The 20,043-nt window shown below is 44.0% G+C and overlaps 1 protein-coding gene across 2 annotated transcripts in view; it reads left to right on the top strand.

Annotated features, from left to right (window-relative positions):
- The window catches only part of LOC121672564 (formin-like protein 13), a 31,277-nt gene continuing 11,234 nt past the window's right edge, over positions 1-20,043 (top strand). For both annotated transcript variants that reach the window (XM_042045265.1, XM_042045259.1), the window contains exons 1-9: positions 1-242; positions 9,257-9,361; positions 10,143-10,229; positions 11,157-11,330; positions 12,134-12,282; positions 14,098-14,274; positions 14,831-15,263; positions 15,454-15,616; positions 17,366-17,477. In XM_042045265.1, the coding sequence (XP_041901199.1) occupies positions 207-242; positions 9,257-9,361; positions 10,143-10,229; positions 11,157-11,330; positions 12,134-12,282; positions 14,098-14,274; positions 14,831-15,263; positions 15,454-15,616; positions 17,366-17,477 (1,436 nt within the window). In that variant the 5' untranslated portion in view covers positions 1-206. The remainder of the gene's footprint in view (positions 243-9,256; positions 9,362-10,142; positions 10,230-11,156; positions 11,331-12,133; positions 12,283-14,097; positions 14,275-14,830; positions 15,264-15,453; positions 15,617-17,365; positions 17,478-20,043) is intronic.

Here is a 20,043-nt window from a genome sequence, read left to right as displayed (position 1 = left end):
TATAAGGAAGAAAAGCATCATTATTGTTTCTTTCAGTTCTCAGCATAAAAGGAAGTAGCACTTAATAAAAGCCATTGGCTGCAAGATTTCATAAGAGACAGAGAGAGAGCGAGCAGCATGCTGTGGAGAAGCAGGTGTGATTCATGAATAAACTGCACTTTGCAGCCCTGTAGGATACTGATGAAACAAATAGAATTTCCCCAGACATGGATAATACAAGAACACCAGACACTTTTTCACAGGTAAAGGCAGAAAGTGTTATGGCTTGTGTGGAAGTGCTGCTTGTTGTGCGTAGCTGGAGATGGTTTATCAGAAACTGGGAATGGCTTTGTGCTTTATTGGCAAGGAATTTGCAGTAGGTTGTTTGATGTAATGGACTATTACGTGATATGAGCTCAGACTGGTCTCATATATCAGAGAGTGTTTGCAGAAGATGTGTAGGAGACAATATTTTTCTGTACTTTATTCTTGAGAAAGTTGAAACGTGCGAAGTTTTCCTGATACAAGGAGAGAAAATCAGTCTTTCTCTTGCCATGCTAGAGAGGATTTATTAACACTGTATATTATCTGTGCTAAAAATTTCCATAAGGTAATTGGAGGGGAGAAAAAGCGCTTTATATTATAGGCAAAAGCAGTCTTTTGATAATCCTACTGGAATCTGAGGTGATTGATATGCCAGAACTGAATATACATCAGCTTGCAGCACTGTGGATTTGTCTGAGTGCCTGCCACACACAGAGACTTGTAGCCTCCTGCTTGTTTCAATATTTGCATATTTGGAAGTCTGTTACCTGGAGAATTGAGCAGTGGGAAGCTCCTCTGTGACTGGGACAGCTGATGGGATTGGCAGAGGGAAAAGAGCACTTAGGGAAAAGAAGGATTGTGTTGTGTGCAGGCTCTGAGTTCTCCTGGCTGGCAAAGCGGGAGGGCTGGGGAGGATCCAGCCCTGTTTGCATGGTTCCCCTTGTTCCTCAAATATGAGAGATTTGCTAGGCCAGGCTCTGGAAAACCCCAGAGCAATTACACAGATGAGGAGGAAGACCTATTTATTGGTCTTTGGATTGTCACAGGGGGAAGAGGGCAGGGGCTGCCTCTGGTTACCTCCACACAGCACCAGCCCCCTGGGCCTGGCAAGGTTTTTGAGCAGGGCACTGACAGGTGATCCAAAGACTGAATTCTTGAGCTTGACAGTTAATAATTGCTTCACCTCAAGTAATAGCACCTTATCTGGCACTGCTCCTGCCTGGCAAAGTGCGAGGGCTGGGGAGGTCCAGCCCAGTTTTCATGGTTCCCCTTGTTCCTCAAATATGAGAGGTTTGCTAAGCCAGGCTCTGGTGGTGCTGGGGTCTCTTTGGAGAAGCTGTTGATGCCAGAGGGGTTGAAAAAGCACAAACCCAGCCCTGGAAGGGTTTTCCCTTTCCCTGCTGCCCGTGGCTCATGTGTTTATGGCTTGGCACAGACACACAGGCACGAGTGGCAGCTTATGAATCTCTCATCTTCCCTCTTGCACTGCTGGGCAGGTCGGGGGCAGCACAGATGTGGAAACAACCAAATGTTTGCTACCAGAAAGGGCTTTACATGAATGAGAACCAGCAAACAGGAAACCACGACCAGATGGTGTCACTTTTCACTGACTTTCACTCCCCCAGCCCTGCAGTGAAGCACATGCACAAAGCTCAGCTTGTACGAGCACCAAAATGCCCACACAGAGAAACTGTGCCTGAGAAAAAATGTGTTTTAAACTTCTTGTGAACTCCTTTTAAAAGTTGACTATATGTCTTTCTGGGGCTTTTCATCTGAGTCTTCTGAGAGCTGATAAGATCATGGTGCAAGGTGGAATGGCTGCCAGACCTTTTGCTTTTCCACCCTGCTTTACTTTAATCAGCTGCTTTAAAGTACTTTATCCCCATGGATTTCCCCTACAGTTTTCATTAGACTTTTTCTTAAAGGCCACCTCTCTTAGGTGATTCATTTTTTTCCCCATTTTTTAAAATTTCACTGTTTTTTTCTGAGGTAGCTTAAAGTGGATTTTTACTGTATACTTACCAAGGGATCAATTCCATTTAAATGAGGCCAAATGATTCCATATTTTCTGATATGTGTATTCATGAAGGTGCCCCCAGCCTTGGCAGCAGCTCTGGTAGCCTGAGGGACAGGGATGAAGCACATCCTGAGATGTCTTCCTCATCACCCAGACAAAGGTGAAGCCTTGCTGTTAAATTTCTTGCTCTTGAGGCATTTGGAGCTCCACGTGTCTTGTTTAATTCTCAGTATTGCCCACATTCCTGAAACTGGGAGCGCAGTGAATATTCTCAAGCCTTTTTTTGAACAGAAATTATCTTCTGACTTTAGGGCCCAGCTTAAATTGATGTCCAGGTAGCTGATCCTGAGGAATCTGCCCCTGTTTGGAAAATGTGGTGTATTTTTATAGGCAGGTAGTCAGAACAGAACAAAACCATTATACAGACAAGGATCATATCCTGCCAAATCTGTTGGAGTTCAGGAGGAGATGGGTAAGGAGAAATTTACCTCAATATTTTGCTAGGATGATTTATTAGCAAACCAGAATCCTGGGGAAAGGAGAAATCAGGTCAGAAATGTTGCACCAGCAGATGGATGCTCGTTGGGGGTTTGTTTTGTAAGCTCTTAGTCTGTATTTTGATTAGAACGTAATTTAAGAGTTTGTTCATTAAATGTTCCAGCTAATTAATGTGAAACTCATGGAGACCCTGGATCCTCAGTTAAATGTGTGTGAAATCAGTGCTGCTTTCTCTGTTGCACTTCATACCTTTGCCTAGCAGGTGTTAATGTGATTTAATAAACCTCCAGCATAATGAAATCTCTTGTTCAGCATTTAATAATTTTAGCAGCCTGGTTCGTGCTTGATATGAATCTTTCTGTTACAAGGCATGGGGGCACAAGATGAGATTGTGAGCCTGTGAGCAGAAGGATGCATATTTTTCTCCAAAATAATTAGATGTTGCTGTTAAGTAGCCCAGCAATCTTTTTGTTTCTTCACAAGATTAATTTGACTATCATGTTAATAAGCAAATATGATAATCCTTGATACTTCTTATCACTGTGGGTTATTTTAATTACCGTAGCTAAAGGCATAGAATGTTATTATTTTAGTAGCAAACTGAAATGCTCCTGTATGAGCCACCTTCTTTATTCTATTTCAGTCCATTTTGTAGCAGAGCATTTAAATTATACCTCAGTACACCAAGAAATTACTGGGTAAGTTTGCACTTAAATACTGTTTTGAAATCAAGTCTAATTTAAAATATTCAGGCCACAGACTGTGGTGATGCTGAGGCTGGTTCTGATAAAGCAGCACATGGTCCCTGAAGGAGAGATTTCCAGGGAGCATCTCTGCCTTGGAAATAAAAGCCCATAGGCTGGATGGAGTTTTCCAAAATTTTTAAATCTCTGACTGCCTCTTTCCCCTGGAAAAGCAGTGAAACCTTCTGTTCTTTGCAGGCTTGGACTGAATCAAAGTGCAAAACGAGTGTGTAAAATGCAGGTCCAACAAAGAGCAGGTTAGATATGGCACAAGCATTTGTTAAATTCTTCTTAAGGATGTTTAGTGGTGGGAGACTCCATAATTTTCCCTGGATGGCTCAGTGTTATCCTTGTATTTTCCAAACATCTCAGCAGAACCTCTTTTGCTGTAATTTATCCCGTATTTCTCCTTACCCCACCACACAGGGAGCCGCCTGCTCCTTCCCTTTTGGCAGCAGCTGTTTATGAACCTGCCCCAGCCTTCCCCAGGCTCTGAAATCCCAGTCCTTCCTCCCTTCCCTTGTAAATCCCGTTTTCCCAAAGCTCTGATTGCTCTCATTGTCCTGAGCTGGACTCCTCCAGCTCTTTTCTGGAGGCATGGAAAACGTCCTGCCCTGTTCCAGCCGAATCCTTCCTCAGTGCTGAGCACTCTGTGTTTTGCTGCTGCCTGGAATCTCCCCGAGGGAAATTCCCTTTTATTGCAGCAGCACCGTGTTGGGAACTGCTGTCGTTGTGCAAGCTGCTCAAACTTCTGGGCTTTTTCTGCAAAAAATGTCGTCTTCAGCCAGTGCTTGTGAAGCTGGCAGTTCCTGCTGAACATCCTGATTTTTTTTCCCCACCTGCTTGCTGAATTATAGATTATTGCTGCTCTCATTTGTCAAAGTTGTTTGGAATTTGAAGCCCCCTCGCTGTTCTTTCCACCTGCCCGTCAAAATCTGCAAATTTAATGAACATAATCTCCAGTCCTTGAGCAGATCACTGATGAAACAGTGAACAGAACAAAGTCAGTCTCCTGTGCAAGCAGCACCACTCAATTTATCCTGAGTTTCCACAGTGAAATTACTTTCCAAGTGCCATTTCCTGACGAGTTCTCAGAGCTGTTGGAGCAGGAGGGTCCATGCTGGTAACTGAGGGAAAATCTGAAGTGTTTGCCTCATGTGAGACCTAGAAAGTGTCAGTTTTTCAGAGGGGAATTTTAAGAAATGTCAAGGGTTTGAGGTTCCTCAATATGGTGATGTTTTCAGTACTGAGAATAGTTAAAATTGTTGGTATTGTAGCTGTGCTATGGACATGTCACTGGGCACCAGTTTATATCTTCATATTTTTTGAGAATAGTTCTTTGAGATTTTTTATGCTATAAACAATCACTCCATACCTTTATACCAATAAGAAATAAATTACAATAAAATATCTTTGGGCTCCTCCAGCTCCTTCTGGAAGTGGCAGAATTTGCAGTGTTTTCAAGGAAATCAAGCTCCTGTTTGATGAATACCTTCTTCTTTGAATAAATGTTGACAGATACTATTCAGCCAGATATGGATCTGAAGAAATAATGCAAAACATTATTACAGATGGATAATTTATTTGATGAATAGCAGCTCTGTTTGACAAATAATATTGGTCTGTCTCTAGGTCTGGCTACAAAAGATGGTATTGCCACACAAAAACACCACATCAGTCACCTGGATTGATATTTCACGTAAATTAAAAGTGAAGGCCTTTCAGATACCCCAGTCCTAGGAGACAACCACCCCCTTGGAAATGTATGGGAGCACTCAGCACGTTTTGGGCCAAGTTCAAACTTGGTGGAAGTGAATAAATTAGGAGATGGAAGTTGATAACACCAAGCTGGAGCTTTAAGGCAATCCAGATTGTGTCTGGTTTTAAAATCACTTAAATGACACGTTCAGCATGCAGGCAGAGTGAAGTTCAGTCAGATTTATGCCCCCAAATTAATGAGAGTTCTGTAAAGCCACAATTAACCCTTACCTGATCCTTTCCTCTTGGGCTGAGCCCCTTATCCTTGGAGCATGGAAGTGCCAGGAGGGAGATGCTGCTGTGGAGGGCAGAGAATTTGGAACAAGCCCTCCCAGTCCCACCTTCCCTCTGGATCCTGCACACCCAGGAGCTGCTGTCTCTTGCTCCTTGCAGGGAGCAGATGAGGATGTTTAATCTTTAATCGGGACAAGTGTAAGGAATGCTTAACAGTGAAAAGCTTGCCTAGAACTGCATCAAATTGGCTCCTCTTTGGTGCAGGGAGCAGGATTTCTGTATGACTGGGCTCTGTTGTCTCAGGAAATGATAGAGCTGGGGGCAGATGAGCTGTGATCTCCTCCTGGGTGAGCCTGAAATGATGTCTCACCCAGTCATGCCGGTGTTTGTGACAGCTGTGGTCATGTGTGGGGCTGTGGAGCCCCATGTCCTGCTCTGTGTCTCCATGGATGCGTGTGCACAGATCCCAGGAGCATTTTTGCATTGGATTGCTGTCATATTGTTAGGATTCAGGTAGGATGGTCCAAGGAATAAGAAGAAGCTGAGCAAAAGCCACATAGCTCCAATTCCTCTGCAGGCAGTGCAGGGAAAGGGTTCTCAGGTAACAAGACAGGTCTGCAGGGGTGGATTGTCCCCTGGAGAAGCCCAGGGAGCTCAGGTGGCTGCACAGGAGTCAGAGCCATCCTGTGACCCTCTGGGGGAGTGAGCCAGTGTTTATTGCAGGGTGAGAGTCAGGAAGAAGAGCAGAGGAACACATTTGGCCTTTTATCCTTGAGCAGTGCCCCACGTCCTGTGTGCTTCCCTCTGCCCTGCTCAAGAGTGACTCGGGTGATGTGGCTTTTGCTCAGCTTCTTCTTATTCCCTGGACCATCCTACCTGAATCCTATTTTTCCTATATTTCCACAGTGTGGAGACTCCATGCAAAACCCTCTAGAGGGTCCTTTTAGGGCCTCCTGTGAGCCTGTGCTGGGGAGATGGGGAGAGGCAGGAAGGCCTGGGAGGGGTCATGTGCAGGGCAGCATTGGCAGCTGCCCCAGAATGAGCCAGAAATCTCCTCTCTCCCCACGAAACACATTTTGTACCAGGCCAAAAATGTAAAAGCCTCTCCTTCCAGAGAATGTCTGGAGCCCCATGCTCTTCCTTCAATTGTGAATTCTCTCAAATCACTTGTGTGGCTCTACTGAATTTGGGGTGGGTGATGGAAATTTAATCTGTTTTAAACAAGCTGCTTTAACCTGGCAGGTGAGTGAGTGCATTATTAACACAATCTCATGTATTTCCTTAAAGTGCTGGCTTTATAATGGAAGAATTTAATTTTTTTCTAAGTTTTGTTATTCAGTCTTGTATAAAACATTCAGTTTGGTTGCTCCAGTCACATTTTATTAGGCAGTGTAACACAGACTGGCTTAGTGGCATTTTGGTGGATAATATGACAAATTTTGCTTCTTTTTAAGAAAAATATAACCAAAACAAACACATTACAAAAATTCTGTCGTGCTGAGAGAAAAGCCCCCGAGGTACAAAGTGATAAAGGTCAGGATCTGATACTGGAGTCTTGTTTGCAAGTAAAAATACCATGAAACATGTGACTGTCAACAACCTAAGTGAGCCAGACAGGTTTCTGACAATTCTGACAGTTCTCATGAGCTGAAAAATGCCCTTTTTTGCCTCTCTTGGCTTTGGAAATGTTCCCCTCCTGCTTACAGATGTGCAGAGAGTTAAGAGAGGTGAAAACAACAAGGTGCTGTTAAAAACAACCTGCCCCAAGCAGTGCCTTTTGTGTGCTTCTTGGGAATGGATTCTCTGTCAGTCTGACTTCCTAACAAACCTTCCTGAAATTAAATACACAGAATGATTTGTTTCTCTTTTGTAAACACCTTTTTCCTCATCCATTATTAAGCAAATTAAGACATTTTCCCTGTTGCTTTCATGTCTTGGGCAGAAATTCATTTGAGTCTAAAAGAGACTTTGGTGAAGGTAAGAAGGAGGAAGAGTTGAATATTAAGTTGAATGTCTCCCTTTCTGCAATTTTTTTTTTTTTTAAGAAAAAAAATCTTAAAAAATTAAATTTGAAAAAACGAAATTAACATTGTCATCATGCTGCAAAAAGTCTTTGAACCTTTCTCCATACAAAAAGGCCTAACAGGCAAAAATACTTTCCAACTTCATCTCAGGAGCTGCTATCCTGAATAAATAGGATCTTGCAGTTTGGAGCTGGCAGAGCTTAGCCTTAGGGTAACTGTGTTTTTCAATTCAGATATATCCATATTCTTGTTTACTCACACAGAGCCTGTTCGGTGGGGAATTGTCTTGTTAAGATCCAATCCTACCCAGTGCATGTGAGGTGTGAATATGTGGCCATTTAAAATTCCAGCAGCGAGTGGGGAGGTCATTGTAGGAACCTTCTGTGAATGAATTGTCAGGCTGCTTTCCCCCTTTCCTCACTGTTCCCATTTCTGCTTGCAGCTGGGAGCTGTGCCATAAGTTACCTTTATATTAGCATTGAAAATTCCAGGGCTTTAAAAACAAAATATTTCTTTTGCTGTCAGTTTTATTTGGAGGCTGTAAAAACGTGCAGAGTGTGTGTCCCCCAGAAACTGGCTGAGATGTCAGAAATTTGGTAAAATAATGAGTGTTGGGTGTAGTGTGGCTTGGGAAAAGGGGAATCTGTGGGTTTGCTGGACCTCTGTGGTGGGACTGGTTGTTTTTATGGGGCACATCAGCTGTGCCAGGTGTCCAGGGGGTTGGGGTGTCCAAGGAAGGACTGGGCGTGGGGGGGATCAATCACAGGTTGGACACAAGGGTTGGGAAGATTTTTTCCAGCCTCAGTGATCCTGTGTGACTCTGAGAGGGCCTTGTGCTGCATTGCTGGGGTGTTCAGCAGAGGAGCTGCTCTCTCTGTGGAGAGTGGTGGGTGTAGGAAAAGCTGGGCAGGTCCTCAGCATCTCCAGCTGCAGGAGAGGCCCCTTCCCAACCCTCCTGCCCTTCCCTCGCTCCTGCACAGCCTGGGCTGGGCTCTGCACCTGGATATCCACCTGGAGAGTTTGAAAAGAATGCTTGCAAAGCAAGATTTCCCTCTGGCAGATCTGTCCCGGTGGTGAAGCCATTCTCAGGGCACAGGGAACGCTGGATCTTGGAGCTAACGGAGTTTGGATAAAAAAATTCCAACTTCCTGAGCTCTGCCTGTAAAACCTCCAGGCTCCTCCCGGATTCCCAGCTCTGCTGCTGTTGAGGGATGGATGTCACACGCGGGGACTCTGTGGTCTGTCTCAAAGGAAGTTGTTTATTGCTCTGCAAAGCCCGTGGCTGTGCCTTGCCAGTGCTGTGACAGCGGCAGCTCTGCATCCCTGGTGCCTCCCCTCGCCTTTCTGCTTTGCTCGATTCCTGTTTGCCGCTGCAGCCACACCTGCTGCACTCGGGAGGGACAGACATTTGTGTCTGAGTTTACTGGCAGTTCAACCTCCTGTTTTTGGGGAGAGAAAGGGGAAGTGCAACGCTGGCTTTTAATGTGCTTCACTAAGTCCCCCTGGCAGCTGCACCTCCTCCTACCAACAGCAGTTTGCCTCCTCTTCACCCGGAAAATTTCAAATGCTCCTGATTTTTCTTTCATGTTGTCTTGTATGCAGGACTTTACACTCAGAATTAGACAGGCTCCCATGCAAAATTGATGTTTTCACTTCTTGCCAGGGTTTCTAACTCAGAAAGGTTTCCCCTGGCAGTTCTATCTCCAGATATTACCACCACATCTTCTAAAGTTGTAAAAACCCCTGTATATTTGATATCTTGTGGACTTTCACCACGTTTCAAAGGGCGATTATATTTGCTGGGCAGGTTGTCAGTAGGACATAAAATATGAATGAAATTGTAATTTTACGGCACCTACCGTGGTTGTGTCACGAGCACTCTGTATCCTCCACAGCCAGGTGAAAAACCAGTCTCCAAGAACATTTGATTGACTTTTTTTTTTTTTTTTTTTTGCCAGTTAAGCCAGGAAAAAATCCTCAAAATTATGAATATGGTGAAAAATAAAGAAGTGAGCATTGAAGGAGCTCTGCATTTGGCACAGAAGGAGGTGTATGCTGAAAAGGTAAGGCCACTCCTTTGATCTATTTTGTAATATAGTCAGAGGTTCTGGAAAGCCCTGCTGAGATGAGGAGCGTGTCTGGATTGCTGTCAAGGATACAACCACAGCCTGGGAATCACAGACAGCCCCGTTCATAACCAGACAGGACAGGTATGACTGGCTGGTGCTGCTGGTGATGTCCTGTGTGATGGATATTCCATGGAAATGCTGCAGCTGCACTGGTGGCATTACCTGGATGAAGGAGTTCAAATCCACACAAGGGTTGTTATTCTGAGTGCTGCATCAAATACTGGGTCAATAAATGTGGGGCAGAATTGCAGAATCATGGGATGGTTTGTGTTGGAAGGGACCTAAAAGCTCATCTTGTTCCACCTCCCTGCACCTCCCACTATCCCAGGTTGCTCCAGTGTTCCCATCCAGCCTGGCCTGGAACATTTCCAGGGATGGGGAATCCGCAGCTTCTCTTTTCCAGGGCCTCACCACCCTCATAGTAAAGAATTTCTTTCTCATATTTAATCCAAACCTGCTCTGCGTCAGTGTGAAGCCATTCTCCCTTGTCCTGTAAATCCATGCCCTTGTGAATAGTCTCTCTCCCCATCCTCATTAACATGATTAACAAAGGTCAGGAGGATGCTTCCATCTATCTCCATGTGGAATTCTCCTGCAAAACCTCCGGTGCTGTTTCTGTTCACAGAGAGAGATTTCACCTGAGAACGGCTGGATTTGGGTGGCCAAACGTTATCCCAGTGTGGGATGTGTGGCTGATCTCTGTTCTGTTTTCCAGGATCCACAGGATTTGCTAACTGGGTCACAATTTAACTTCATTATCTACAAATACAAACACTACCGCTGGCAGAAACGAATTTTGCAGGTACCTTCAAAAATCCTCACTTTTGGTGCAGTGTATAAAAATATATTAAAGCAAACTTGTGTTGACAACACCTGATGGTGATTTCCTGCTTCCATGAAGTCAGGGACAAAGGTTTCATGGGTTTTTTTTCACGGATTTCACTAAAGCTTCTTCTAGTTTGGACAAAATTTGATAATAAGTAAGTCCAAGTCATGCATGCTACAGGGTGGTTTTTATCTACTGTGTCTTAACTGTGCAAAATATAATCTCCTTAATTCCATCAATATTCACCACTTTTTGAATGAAAAGATTATTTGTTTAGACATAAAGTGGAAAAATGGAGAGAGGTGTAGTAGATGTGGAAGTTATCAGTCTGGGAATCTGGATTAGCTTAATTTCAATCCTCCAATTACCAGCAGCCTTCAAAAGTCAGAGATAATCACGAGCAAAGTTCTGCTTTGGAGGCTTCCTGCCATAGACAGAACAGAGGGAAAGGCCACAGTGTGGGCATTTGGTTGTGTGGTCTGCACAACAAGTTCTTGACTTAGAACTGTTCTAAACACCTTCACTGCATTTCAGTGCTGGGGCAGAGATCGAAGGAGGGAGGAATTCAATCTCTGCTGCGGTGGTCCTGCCATTATTCTGTGCTGAAGGGGAAGTTTCTGTGCTGGCTTTTGTGAGACAAGGAGAATTTCAAAAGAAGTAATATTTTAGAGTGATAAATTGATGCATATTCATCAAAAGAGAAGTGGAAACACAGCTTCCAAGGAATATCTGTTTGCCTTGTGACTAAAACAAACATTGGGCAGTATCTTGATGGTGGAATGTCATTTTTGAATTCTATTTATTCTGGTCTTTTATCTAAATGCCTTCACGTGGTAATACTGGGATGCTGCCTTTGCCTTTCAACAAAGATGGCCTCAAGTGATGAAGAATTTTCTATTGCAGCTGGATTTCAACACCAGGATCGTTTTTAACATTGAGAAAGGAATTATTAAGAAGCAGTTCCCTTTCTCCCAAGTCAAAGGCTGCGAGGACGCTGAGAGGAGGCGCTTCAGCATCGTGTTCCACGGGAGGCAGGATTACGAGCTGGAGGCTGTGTCCCTTGATGACAAGAGGAAGGTGGGTTTGTGAAAAACCCCAGAAATTGCCATAAATCCCAGCTGGTGGGGTGGTGGCACCCGGCAGGCCCCAGGCATTGCTGGGCATTGTGCAGGCAGGGAAGGAGGGATGTCTGTATTCCGTGGGTGTTCGGACATGGAACAAAGGGAATGTGAGCTCAGGAGGAAGTTTGGCCTCAGGATTTTGGCACAGTTCATAGGACTGGGGTGTAAAGGCAGCTCGAGATGAGATAGGAGAGTGGGGGCAGTTCTGCAGCCACACCTGGGATGGAACCGCTCTGGGAGTGTTGAAACAAGCAAACAAAAGTGCTGATGTGCTCTGCTGAATCCTAATTGGAACTTTCTAAGCACTTTTTGTTCTCTGTATAAGATATTTCTTAAAATGCTCAGATTTAAGGATGAATGAGGATCGTCCTCATGCTGAGAAAAGACCCAGTGGTTTATCTTTGACCATTGTCTGAGATTTTCAGCTGAATCAATCGAGTGCTGCTTGGGCTTGAACTGAGCTGGACAGAAACTGTGTCCTGGGCTGCTTTGTATATGAATGAAAAAAGTTGTGTTTTACAGTAACCCCTCCAGAATAAAATTATATTCTCCTTCCACTGACAGGTTTAGAATTGTGGGCATAAAACCAAATTGCAGTTAAATAGTTTAACATCATAGAAAGACCAGAGTTATTTTATGTTGGTTTATTTTACCTATTGACTGTGGCTTTGTACTTGTAAAATCCAACTATTGATGTGTTTGTTATTGAAGGCAATGAACATGGAAAGTATTTTTTCTCTGCTGCCTCTTATTATCCAGATAATCTACCTGCTGAGCAGAGTCATACAGAGCAATTCTTGCAAGAGACCAGCGGAGTCCTGCTCTGGGGGACCTGCAGAATGTGATGTGATCCACGAAGGGCTGCTGGATTTGCAGCAGAGCACTTCAACCTCCACTAAATGGGTGAAGTATGAACTCTGGCTTTTGTTAAAATTTCTGATAGATGCATTGAGATTTGAATGTGCTGATAATAAGTTAATTATTTAGTTTCTTTTTAAAGTGTAAAGGTAGATGCATTGCAGGGAGCTGTCAGTGCAGTAGAGGCACCCACAAAACCAAAGCTGTGGTGTTATGTGGAGCCTGCTGGGAGCATTGGCAACACAAATCTCTAATGGGGACGGTGCTCAGAAGAATTTTGCTGCTGGGAATTTGTTTCCCTCTTGACTTTTCCCTCCATTCTCAGTCATGCAGTGGTTTTCCATGTTTGCTCCCTATTCTGCAAACAAACCACCCTTCCCTGAGACAGCTCCTAAAACACCTGGAAATTTCTTACACCATCAAAGGAGAGAAAGAGAGAGGAAAAAAACTTCTGTCTAGCAAAACCTAATGAAAAAAAATTCACATTGTAATTATCTGCACAAGGCAATTATCTCAAAAGACTTCACAGTTCACAGAAAATGATTTTAATTGCCTTTAAAAGGCTACCACTGTATGTCTTGTAAACACTGTCCTCAAGTGTCTCCAGGATTTGTTACCTCGCAACACTGAACAGGTTTGTTAACAAACAAAAATTGATTTTTATTTATCTTGTGAAGCAAAGCCCTTGTTGTTTTCTTCTTGATATTAATCCTCTCTCTTTCTCCTTTTATTTTGGCAAAGTAAGTGATGGTGGAAGCATCTGGAGATCCGATTAAACCATAAGTCCCTGCCTTGAAGAGAGAAGAGATCAATATAACTGCCAGCTCCATTAAGCAATTCTTATCACCTTGACTGTTTGTGTGGGAATAGATGCAATTTATATTTTATGTTTAATTTGTTCTGGAGCAGCTAAACTTATTTAAATTCCTCATAGAACGCCTTAATCAACCAGCCACACCTTGAAGAGAGAGTGGAGGGAAAGAGAGGTTTGATAGAACTGCCAGGATGATAAAGAAAGGGAGAAACCTCCAGAAAAATGAGAAGGCAAATGCTTAAATAAGAATAAAACCCACATACAGTAAAGCCCAGCCTGTTGTTGGGCCTTTGTTATAAACAGCAGGGCAGAATTCCAGAGGAGAGGCTGAAGCAGAGGATTCTGCTGGAATGGAAGCTCTGTATGCTCAGGCAATTTCTTCCAGGGTTAATTATAATTTAAAGAGCTTTCCCCCAAATTTTTCCACAGTCACTTCTGCTGGAAGCCCTAATGAGTAGAATACTTTGACCCTTTCCTGCCATTCCTGGGAATGAGGGAGCCCAGGATGAGTTCCCATGGAGTAACAGGATTTCCAAGAGAGAGGGATATTGGACTGTATGATTGGGAACTAAATTTGATGATTTGTTTATGGCTTGGTGGAGTGAAACGTGGAAGGCACAGAAACTCTGAAGCCTTGTCACACCATGCACTGCTCAGTCACAGTGGATTCCTTTAATAGCTCAGAGTCCCAAAGATCCACTGTCCCAAATAAACAAGAGGAGTAAATGGAGAAGGAGGGACAGAGCATAGCTAAGAAATTAACAGGACTTGGATGATTTTTAATTGATGGTCAGATTTTAGTTTTAGCTCTCACTGGGCTGTTCAGATTTTATGTCACACTTTTTTAAAGTGTCAGATGAGAACAAGAAACTCTCAAACAAGAGCATCTCAAAGATTTTGTGCTTTACTATTGATATTTTTGACTGTTCCGTGGAGGATGCTGTAAAAATGTGGAGATTTATTGACACTAGAAAGCCCTTTACCAAGGGCCAGGCTGTGTAAGTAAGAAGTCAATGAAGAATGAGCTATGTCTCCATCCCTTGTCCTCCAGGTGCTTGGCACAGCTGCGGGAAGGAGAATTGGCTTTGTACTGCCTTGGGCTGGGGCACAGGGGCCAGCCTGCAGCCCCTGCCACAGCCACAGTTCCTCTCTTGGCTGGGAATGTGGGTGTCAGTGGGGACAGTGGCTGCAGCACCTTCTCCCTGCACACCAGAGATCACCATTATCTGTGAGTATAGTTGGTAATTAATAATTTGTTAAAGCAGAATTGCTGCAAACAAGGTCAGGCAGCAGAGGGTCTCAGTGTCCTGGGTAAAATAACAACACTGGAGAAATGAGGCCACCAGAATTATTTCGATTACCCCTCCCATTGCTCTGCAGAGATTTGATGAGGATCTTCTGGAGGAATCCAAAGTGGACCTGAGCTGATCCACTGAAATCCTGCCCACAGCAGCTTGTGGAGTTGTCATGTCAGGAGCCAGGGAGGAGATGCCTGGTTCAGCTGCTGGGACAGATGTGAGGCAGGTTCTGAGTGCCTGTTACACCCCAGTCAGGTGTAGCACACTGATCACGAGGTCACTGCAGAGCCAACACATGGCAGAACCTCAGCTCTCCAACCACAAACACATGAGCAATTAACTCTGAGGAGGTCAGAGCCAGCAGCCCTGGGCTCCTCTGACAAGTGCAGCTGCTGAACATCGCTGTGCTCAAACCAGGGATCTCCGTGTTAGGCAGGATGTTGTTTGCACTCCCTGGCGTTTATAGACGACCTTCTTCCATTTCAGGTTCCGGATACCCTTCACTGTCCTGAACACCCGGCCAGAGGCTGCTGGCAGGCTGCAGAGTGAGTGGGTGTCTCTCCTGGAAAGGCACTGCCAGCCGGGCAGCGGTGCCTCCCTGCCCCAGGAGGGCTCTCAAGGATGCAGCTCCCCCGAAGCTGATTATGAGGAATTTATTGTGCCTCTGAATGAGCAGAAAGAGGACACCCCTCATTTGGGTGGGAGCTCTGCAAGCAGCAGCCTGAGCAAGCCTGCAGTGCCCCCGGCCAAGGCTGCAGAGGGGGAGGCAGCCCCAGCAGCAGCAGCAGCAGCTCTGCCACCTCCCACGGGCAGGGCAGAGGTTCCACCAGCCCCACCTGCCCTCCCACAGCCCTGCAGCCTCTCTCCAGCAGCAAAGAGAACCAAAGCCTTTCACTGGGATGTCGTTCCTTGTGACAAGGTGAGGATGAAACTGATGGTAGCTGTTAAAGGAAAGAAACCTCAATATTGTAGCCTGGATGACATGGAGAGGTATAAAAATCCAGCTGTGCCACAAAACGACCTGGATGCCCTTCTCCGGGTTTGGATGGAACAAAGGGCCTCTGTTCTTCTGGCTTTTTGTTTACCCAGTGTCCCTCCTGTATTTTTAGATTCAAAAATCTGTCTGGGGATCATGTGACCCGTGCAAGAGAAAAATAGATGTATGCAGGCTCTGTGAGCAGTTCCAGATCCAGGACACGGCAGTGCTCTTGGGCAGTGAGCCCTCAGTGAATCAGCACATCCTGCTGGATCGGAAAGTTGCACATAACTTCAGTAAGTGGATAACAAGGGCTGTGTGCTCCTCTCTGGAAGCCTGGGCTGAGCTCTGCCTTCATTTGCTGTTTGTGCTTTCTGCCATTCCATAGGCAGTAATCAAGGCTGTGTGTAAATCATCTTTTAATTCAGTGCTTCTCTCTTTACAAAAAATGACCCCATGGCTCAGTTGCTCCGAACGTGGTCCTTGATGCTGTAGAGATGAATCCCCAGGCTGCTTCTCTTCTACAAAACCTGGAAGTGCCACTGAGCTGTGATGCTGCTGTCTTGGGGCAGAAGTGTAAAATCATCCCTGACATGTGCAAAATCAATTTCAGCCTCTAACTTCAAAGACTTTTCAAATTTTGTGGGCTGCAAAGTCAGCAGGAGCCGGTTGGGAGGCAGAACTGTGACTGCTGTGCTGCACTGGGGTCAAGAAATCCCTGTAGGGGGAGGTGGGTTGGTGTGAGGAGCCTTTGGGGCAGCTCCAGGGCAGGCCACAGGAATTCTTGGCTTCTCCCTGGCCACGGGCTCAGGCTGTGAACAGGATCCTGTTCTTGAACAGAGCCCTCTGCTCTCATATGTCAGGTGGGATTCTACGAAAAGCCTGACCTAGAACAGCCTGGCAGAGCTAATGGAGCAGCTCAACACCCAGTCCTGGTCTTCCTAATAAAATACTGTGAAGGTTTTTCAATTCCTCTGATGAGAAGATATTAAAGGAGCAGGAGTAATTGTTCTTCACAGAGCAGTGGGATTTCTGTTACGAAAACGGATTTCCAAAAAATTTCTATAACCAAGAGATGCTTTTAAGAAGTGTTCCGTGTGTAAGGAATTTGGGGCAGTCAATTCTGAAGTTTTAATGATTTCATCTTGATGAATGTTAATAAGAAAAAATGTATTTTGGAGAGCGTGTAAAGTTTTAATTGGGAAATGTAAATGGAGATAACTTGGAATTATTGCATCCCTTGACTAACAATTTGAAGGGTTAAAAGGAAGAGTGATGGCAAAGTGCTGTTGCAGATAAAAGAATCTTGTAATAGCACTTTTATCTACTGAATTATTCCAGTTTCTTTGAGGAAATGTTTTTCTTTTGCTTTGCAAATTGCACCATTCCTCCTTTTGATCCTGTTCCTCTTACAACGTTTTTCACTGGGACGTTCTACATCCGTTTCTTAATCTTATCCTCGTCAGTGAGAGTTTTGGCATATCCTTATTATAATGGACATGACTTAGATCAAAAGTTAATTTGATCCTGAGAATTCTGATTAATCTTCCTGCAAGTGCTGCAAACCACGGCCCTTAAATTAAGGAATAAAAAGATGAAGCTCCAAAATGCCAGGAGGTTAAAAATTCTGGAGATTTTGAGTGGAGTTGTGAAGAGCAGAGGAAAATGAGAGTTCTGAGAGATCTCCACACTAAATTGAAGAGCAATGTAGGAGAAAATACAAATAAAAGCTAAGTTCTCTAATGGATTCTTGTTGAAAAAAGGAATTTCTGCCACACAGGGAGCAAGTATCAGTGAGAGACCAGAAAATCATCCTCAGATTTCTTTTTCCTTGACTACTGGCTATGTAAATTTAAAGAAAATATGAAGACTGAGTTTTTGCTTTAGGATACCAGCTGCTGAATATTTTGGGGTTTTTTTTTCCTCTTTGGTTGGGGTTTTTCTTATTTCTTTTTAAAATCTGCAAAGTTCAGATGAGGTATTTTGGTGATTTTCCTTCCCTTGAGCATTTCCTTCCAAGTAACCCAAGAATCCTTTTTCTCCAGACATTTTTCTTAAAAGTTTCCGTATAAAACCGAGTGAGCTGAAGGAAAAACTGTACATCATCCACGAGGAGAGTGGTGGGCTTACAGATGAGCAGATTACAGCACTGAGAAGGTAACTTTGGGGGGAATTGTTTGGTTTTGGGACCTTTTGGAGAAGGCAGAATCTTCTGTGAATGATGTGCAGTTTGGAAAGGTGGTTTGGAGAGGAGGAAGGCAGACAAGTGTTAAAGGAGCTTTATGGGATGATGGGATATTGGGAATATTTGTGCGCCTGAGTGGCAGAGATTTGGGGGTTTCAAGCAGAGTGCAGATTTCTGTGGCTTGAACAAAACTGAACAGATTTCAGGAATTTGAGCAAACTATTGGTGTGTGAAATTCACAGGAACTGGATTTTATCTTTTTGGATAGTTTGAGATGCAGAAAGAAAGGAAAGAAGTGGGATCCTAGAGCGGGATCTGTTCCACATCCCAGCTCCCATGTAACACTTGAGCCATTTTAATAAACATTTTTACATGTGAAAGCTTGATGTGAAACTGTTTCTTGCCTCAAAATGAGAAAAAAAGGGGTGTTTTGCTAAAGAAAACTGGGAAAAAGAAGGCACTGACAGAAAAGTGAGGAAGTAAATAATTGATGCTTCTGCTTCTCATGGAATCTGTTTAATTTGGGCCTTAAAATCCTGATCTGAAACAGAATTTTGAAGTCTTCAGGGTCATGTCTGTACTTGAGAAGTGATGTGAGCAGGAAGAACATGGAATTAATGTCATTCTGTGGGATGGCTTGTGGAGGATGAAGGGCCATGGGCAGGATGCTGGGTATTTAAATGTTTTTTTATGTTCTGGAGGGTGTTTCCTTGCTGCCCCAGGGCTCTCCCAGTTAAACCCCACACTGGTGCACATGAATTAGGATCTGGTGGAAGGTGCATGGCCCCACTGAGGGGGCTGCTCAAAATCTGACCCTAAAGCCTCAATGAAAACAGGAATATCTTATTGCAGTGCTGGAATTGGGCAGGAAATAACTGCAGGGAACAGTTGGACATCGAGGTGCTCTCCAGTGACGTGAGGCTGTTTCTGGAAAGGCAAAAGGAAGGAGATTTCTCCAGCCCCATTTCCCAGGGCATCCCCTGCTCCCACCTTGGTTCAAAGGGAAGCACTGACCCCACTCTGCCACTCAGGATTCACTCCTGACGCTGCAGACTCAGCCCAGGATCTCCAGGCTGCTGGAATTGCTGTGGCATCACTGATTTATGGCATCTGGGCTCTTTGCCATCAGACAATAATAATAATAATAATGATGGCAATGGAGCTTGAAATACCACATTTTTTTCCTTGAAGTCTCTCTTTGAGGGCAATAATGCTGCGGGAATATTCCCAGCAGTGGAATGTGGAAGGGATGTTGATTGTTGTGTTGCTCAGTGTTATATATTTTCAAGGATTCGAACGATGGTACGTGGCTTCAATGATTCTGTCCCTGGGATTGTTATTTAGTGCCAAAATTGAGGAATCCACAGGCAAATCTTGCACTGAAAGGAAGATGTTTCTTTTTCCACCCCAAGAGGTTTGAGTGTGACTGAAACAGTTGAGATGCATCTCAAAATGAAGGCTTGGATTCCCAAGGCAGTGGAGAATCGAAGGAGCAGACAGGAATTCTCTTGAGCTTCACCACTCCCACGTTGCTCTGGTGCAATGCTCTGTGGTGGATTTGTCATGACACAAGGAGGACACTCAGCACTTCTGGAGACCTTTCCACTCCATTTGGGAGTTGCAGTGAAAAATTTGACCTTTGAGAGCTGTGGCCTCCAGCTAACTGAGAATCCATGGGCAGAACAGGAGCTCAAACAGGACAGTCCAGGGCTGGAAAATTCCTCTCAGAGCAAATCATACCTGTCAGAGTGTCTGAGCCAGGGCAGAATGTCTGAATCCTACTACTGTAGAATAAAAAATACTTAAAGTCAAACCCAAAGTTCCATTTTCAAGGCTGCCACCGGGGACCAGAGTGTCCTGCTCATGTATCCAGTGGAAGTGGTGGGATGTCATTGGGAACTTCAGGACTGAATTTGATGTGGAAACCTCTCCAGGGTTCCCTGAATGATTCTTTATCCTCATGTCTTAATAACAAAGCACTCCATGTCTCTCTAAACTTTCTTTCTTTCTAAAGAAATGGGAGTCTTTTTCATTGTACAGATTCCATTAGAGCGGCATTCATGTAAAAAGATATTTATGGAGTGCATTCCCATGTTTGTGTGCCTCCTTTCTCAGGGCTCCCATTGTTTAATGCTTTAAGCTTTAAACCTTCCAGATAATCTGTTAGTTCCATTTTCTATGCATAATGCAGCTGAACAATTTTATGGGGTATCAGACTTCTGCTTAAATGAAGATGTTTGCTGTCACCTTTTAAAATACGTTCTGTGAATTTGCTTAAAAACTCAAGCTATTTTTAATGATGAATAAATACCCTTTCATTTGCCAACAGCTAACTTATTTTTAAATGAGAATTCATTTTTTTTTCCTGATGGTAAAGTGGGCTGAAAGGATTACATTGTAATCTGCTTTAACACAGGTGGAGTAATGCAAAGCCAACAATTTTTCAATTGAAATGTTATATTAATTATTGACAACAGTAAAATAAATCTTACTCTTTGTCCTGTGTTTAACGTGCTAAAATATTTGCTTTTTTCCATC

The sequence above is a fragment of the Corvus kubaryi genome, unplaced genomic scaffold (genome assembly GCF_017639235.1).
Source record: "Corvus kubaryi isolate FWS band 111438036 unplaced genomic scaffold, C.kubaryi_AGA036_p1.0 134, whole genome shotgun sequence".
NCBI lineage: Eukaryota > Metazoa > Chordata > Aves > Passeriformes > Corvidae > Corvus > Corvus kubaryi.
The sequence above is the reverse complement of the archived record's forward strand: the minus strand, read 5'-3'. Positions and strand labels throughout refer to the sequence as shown.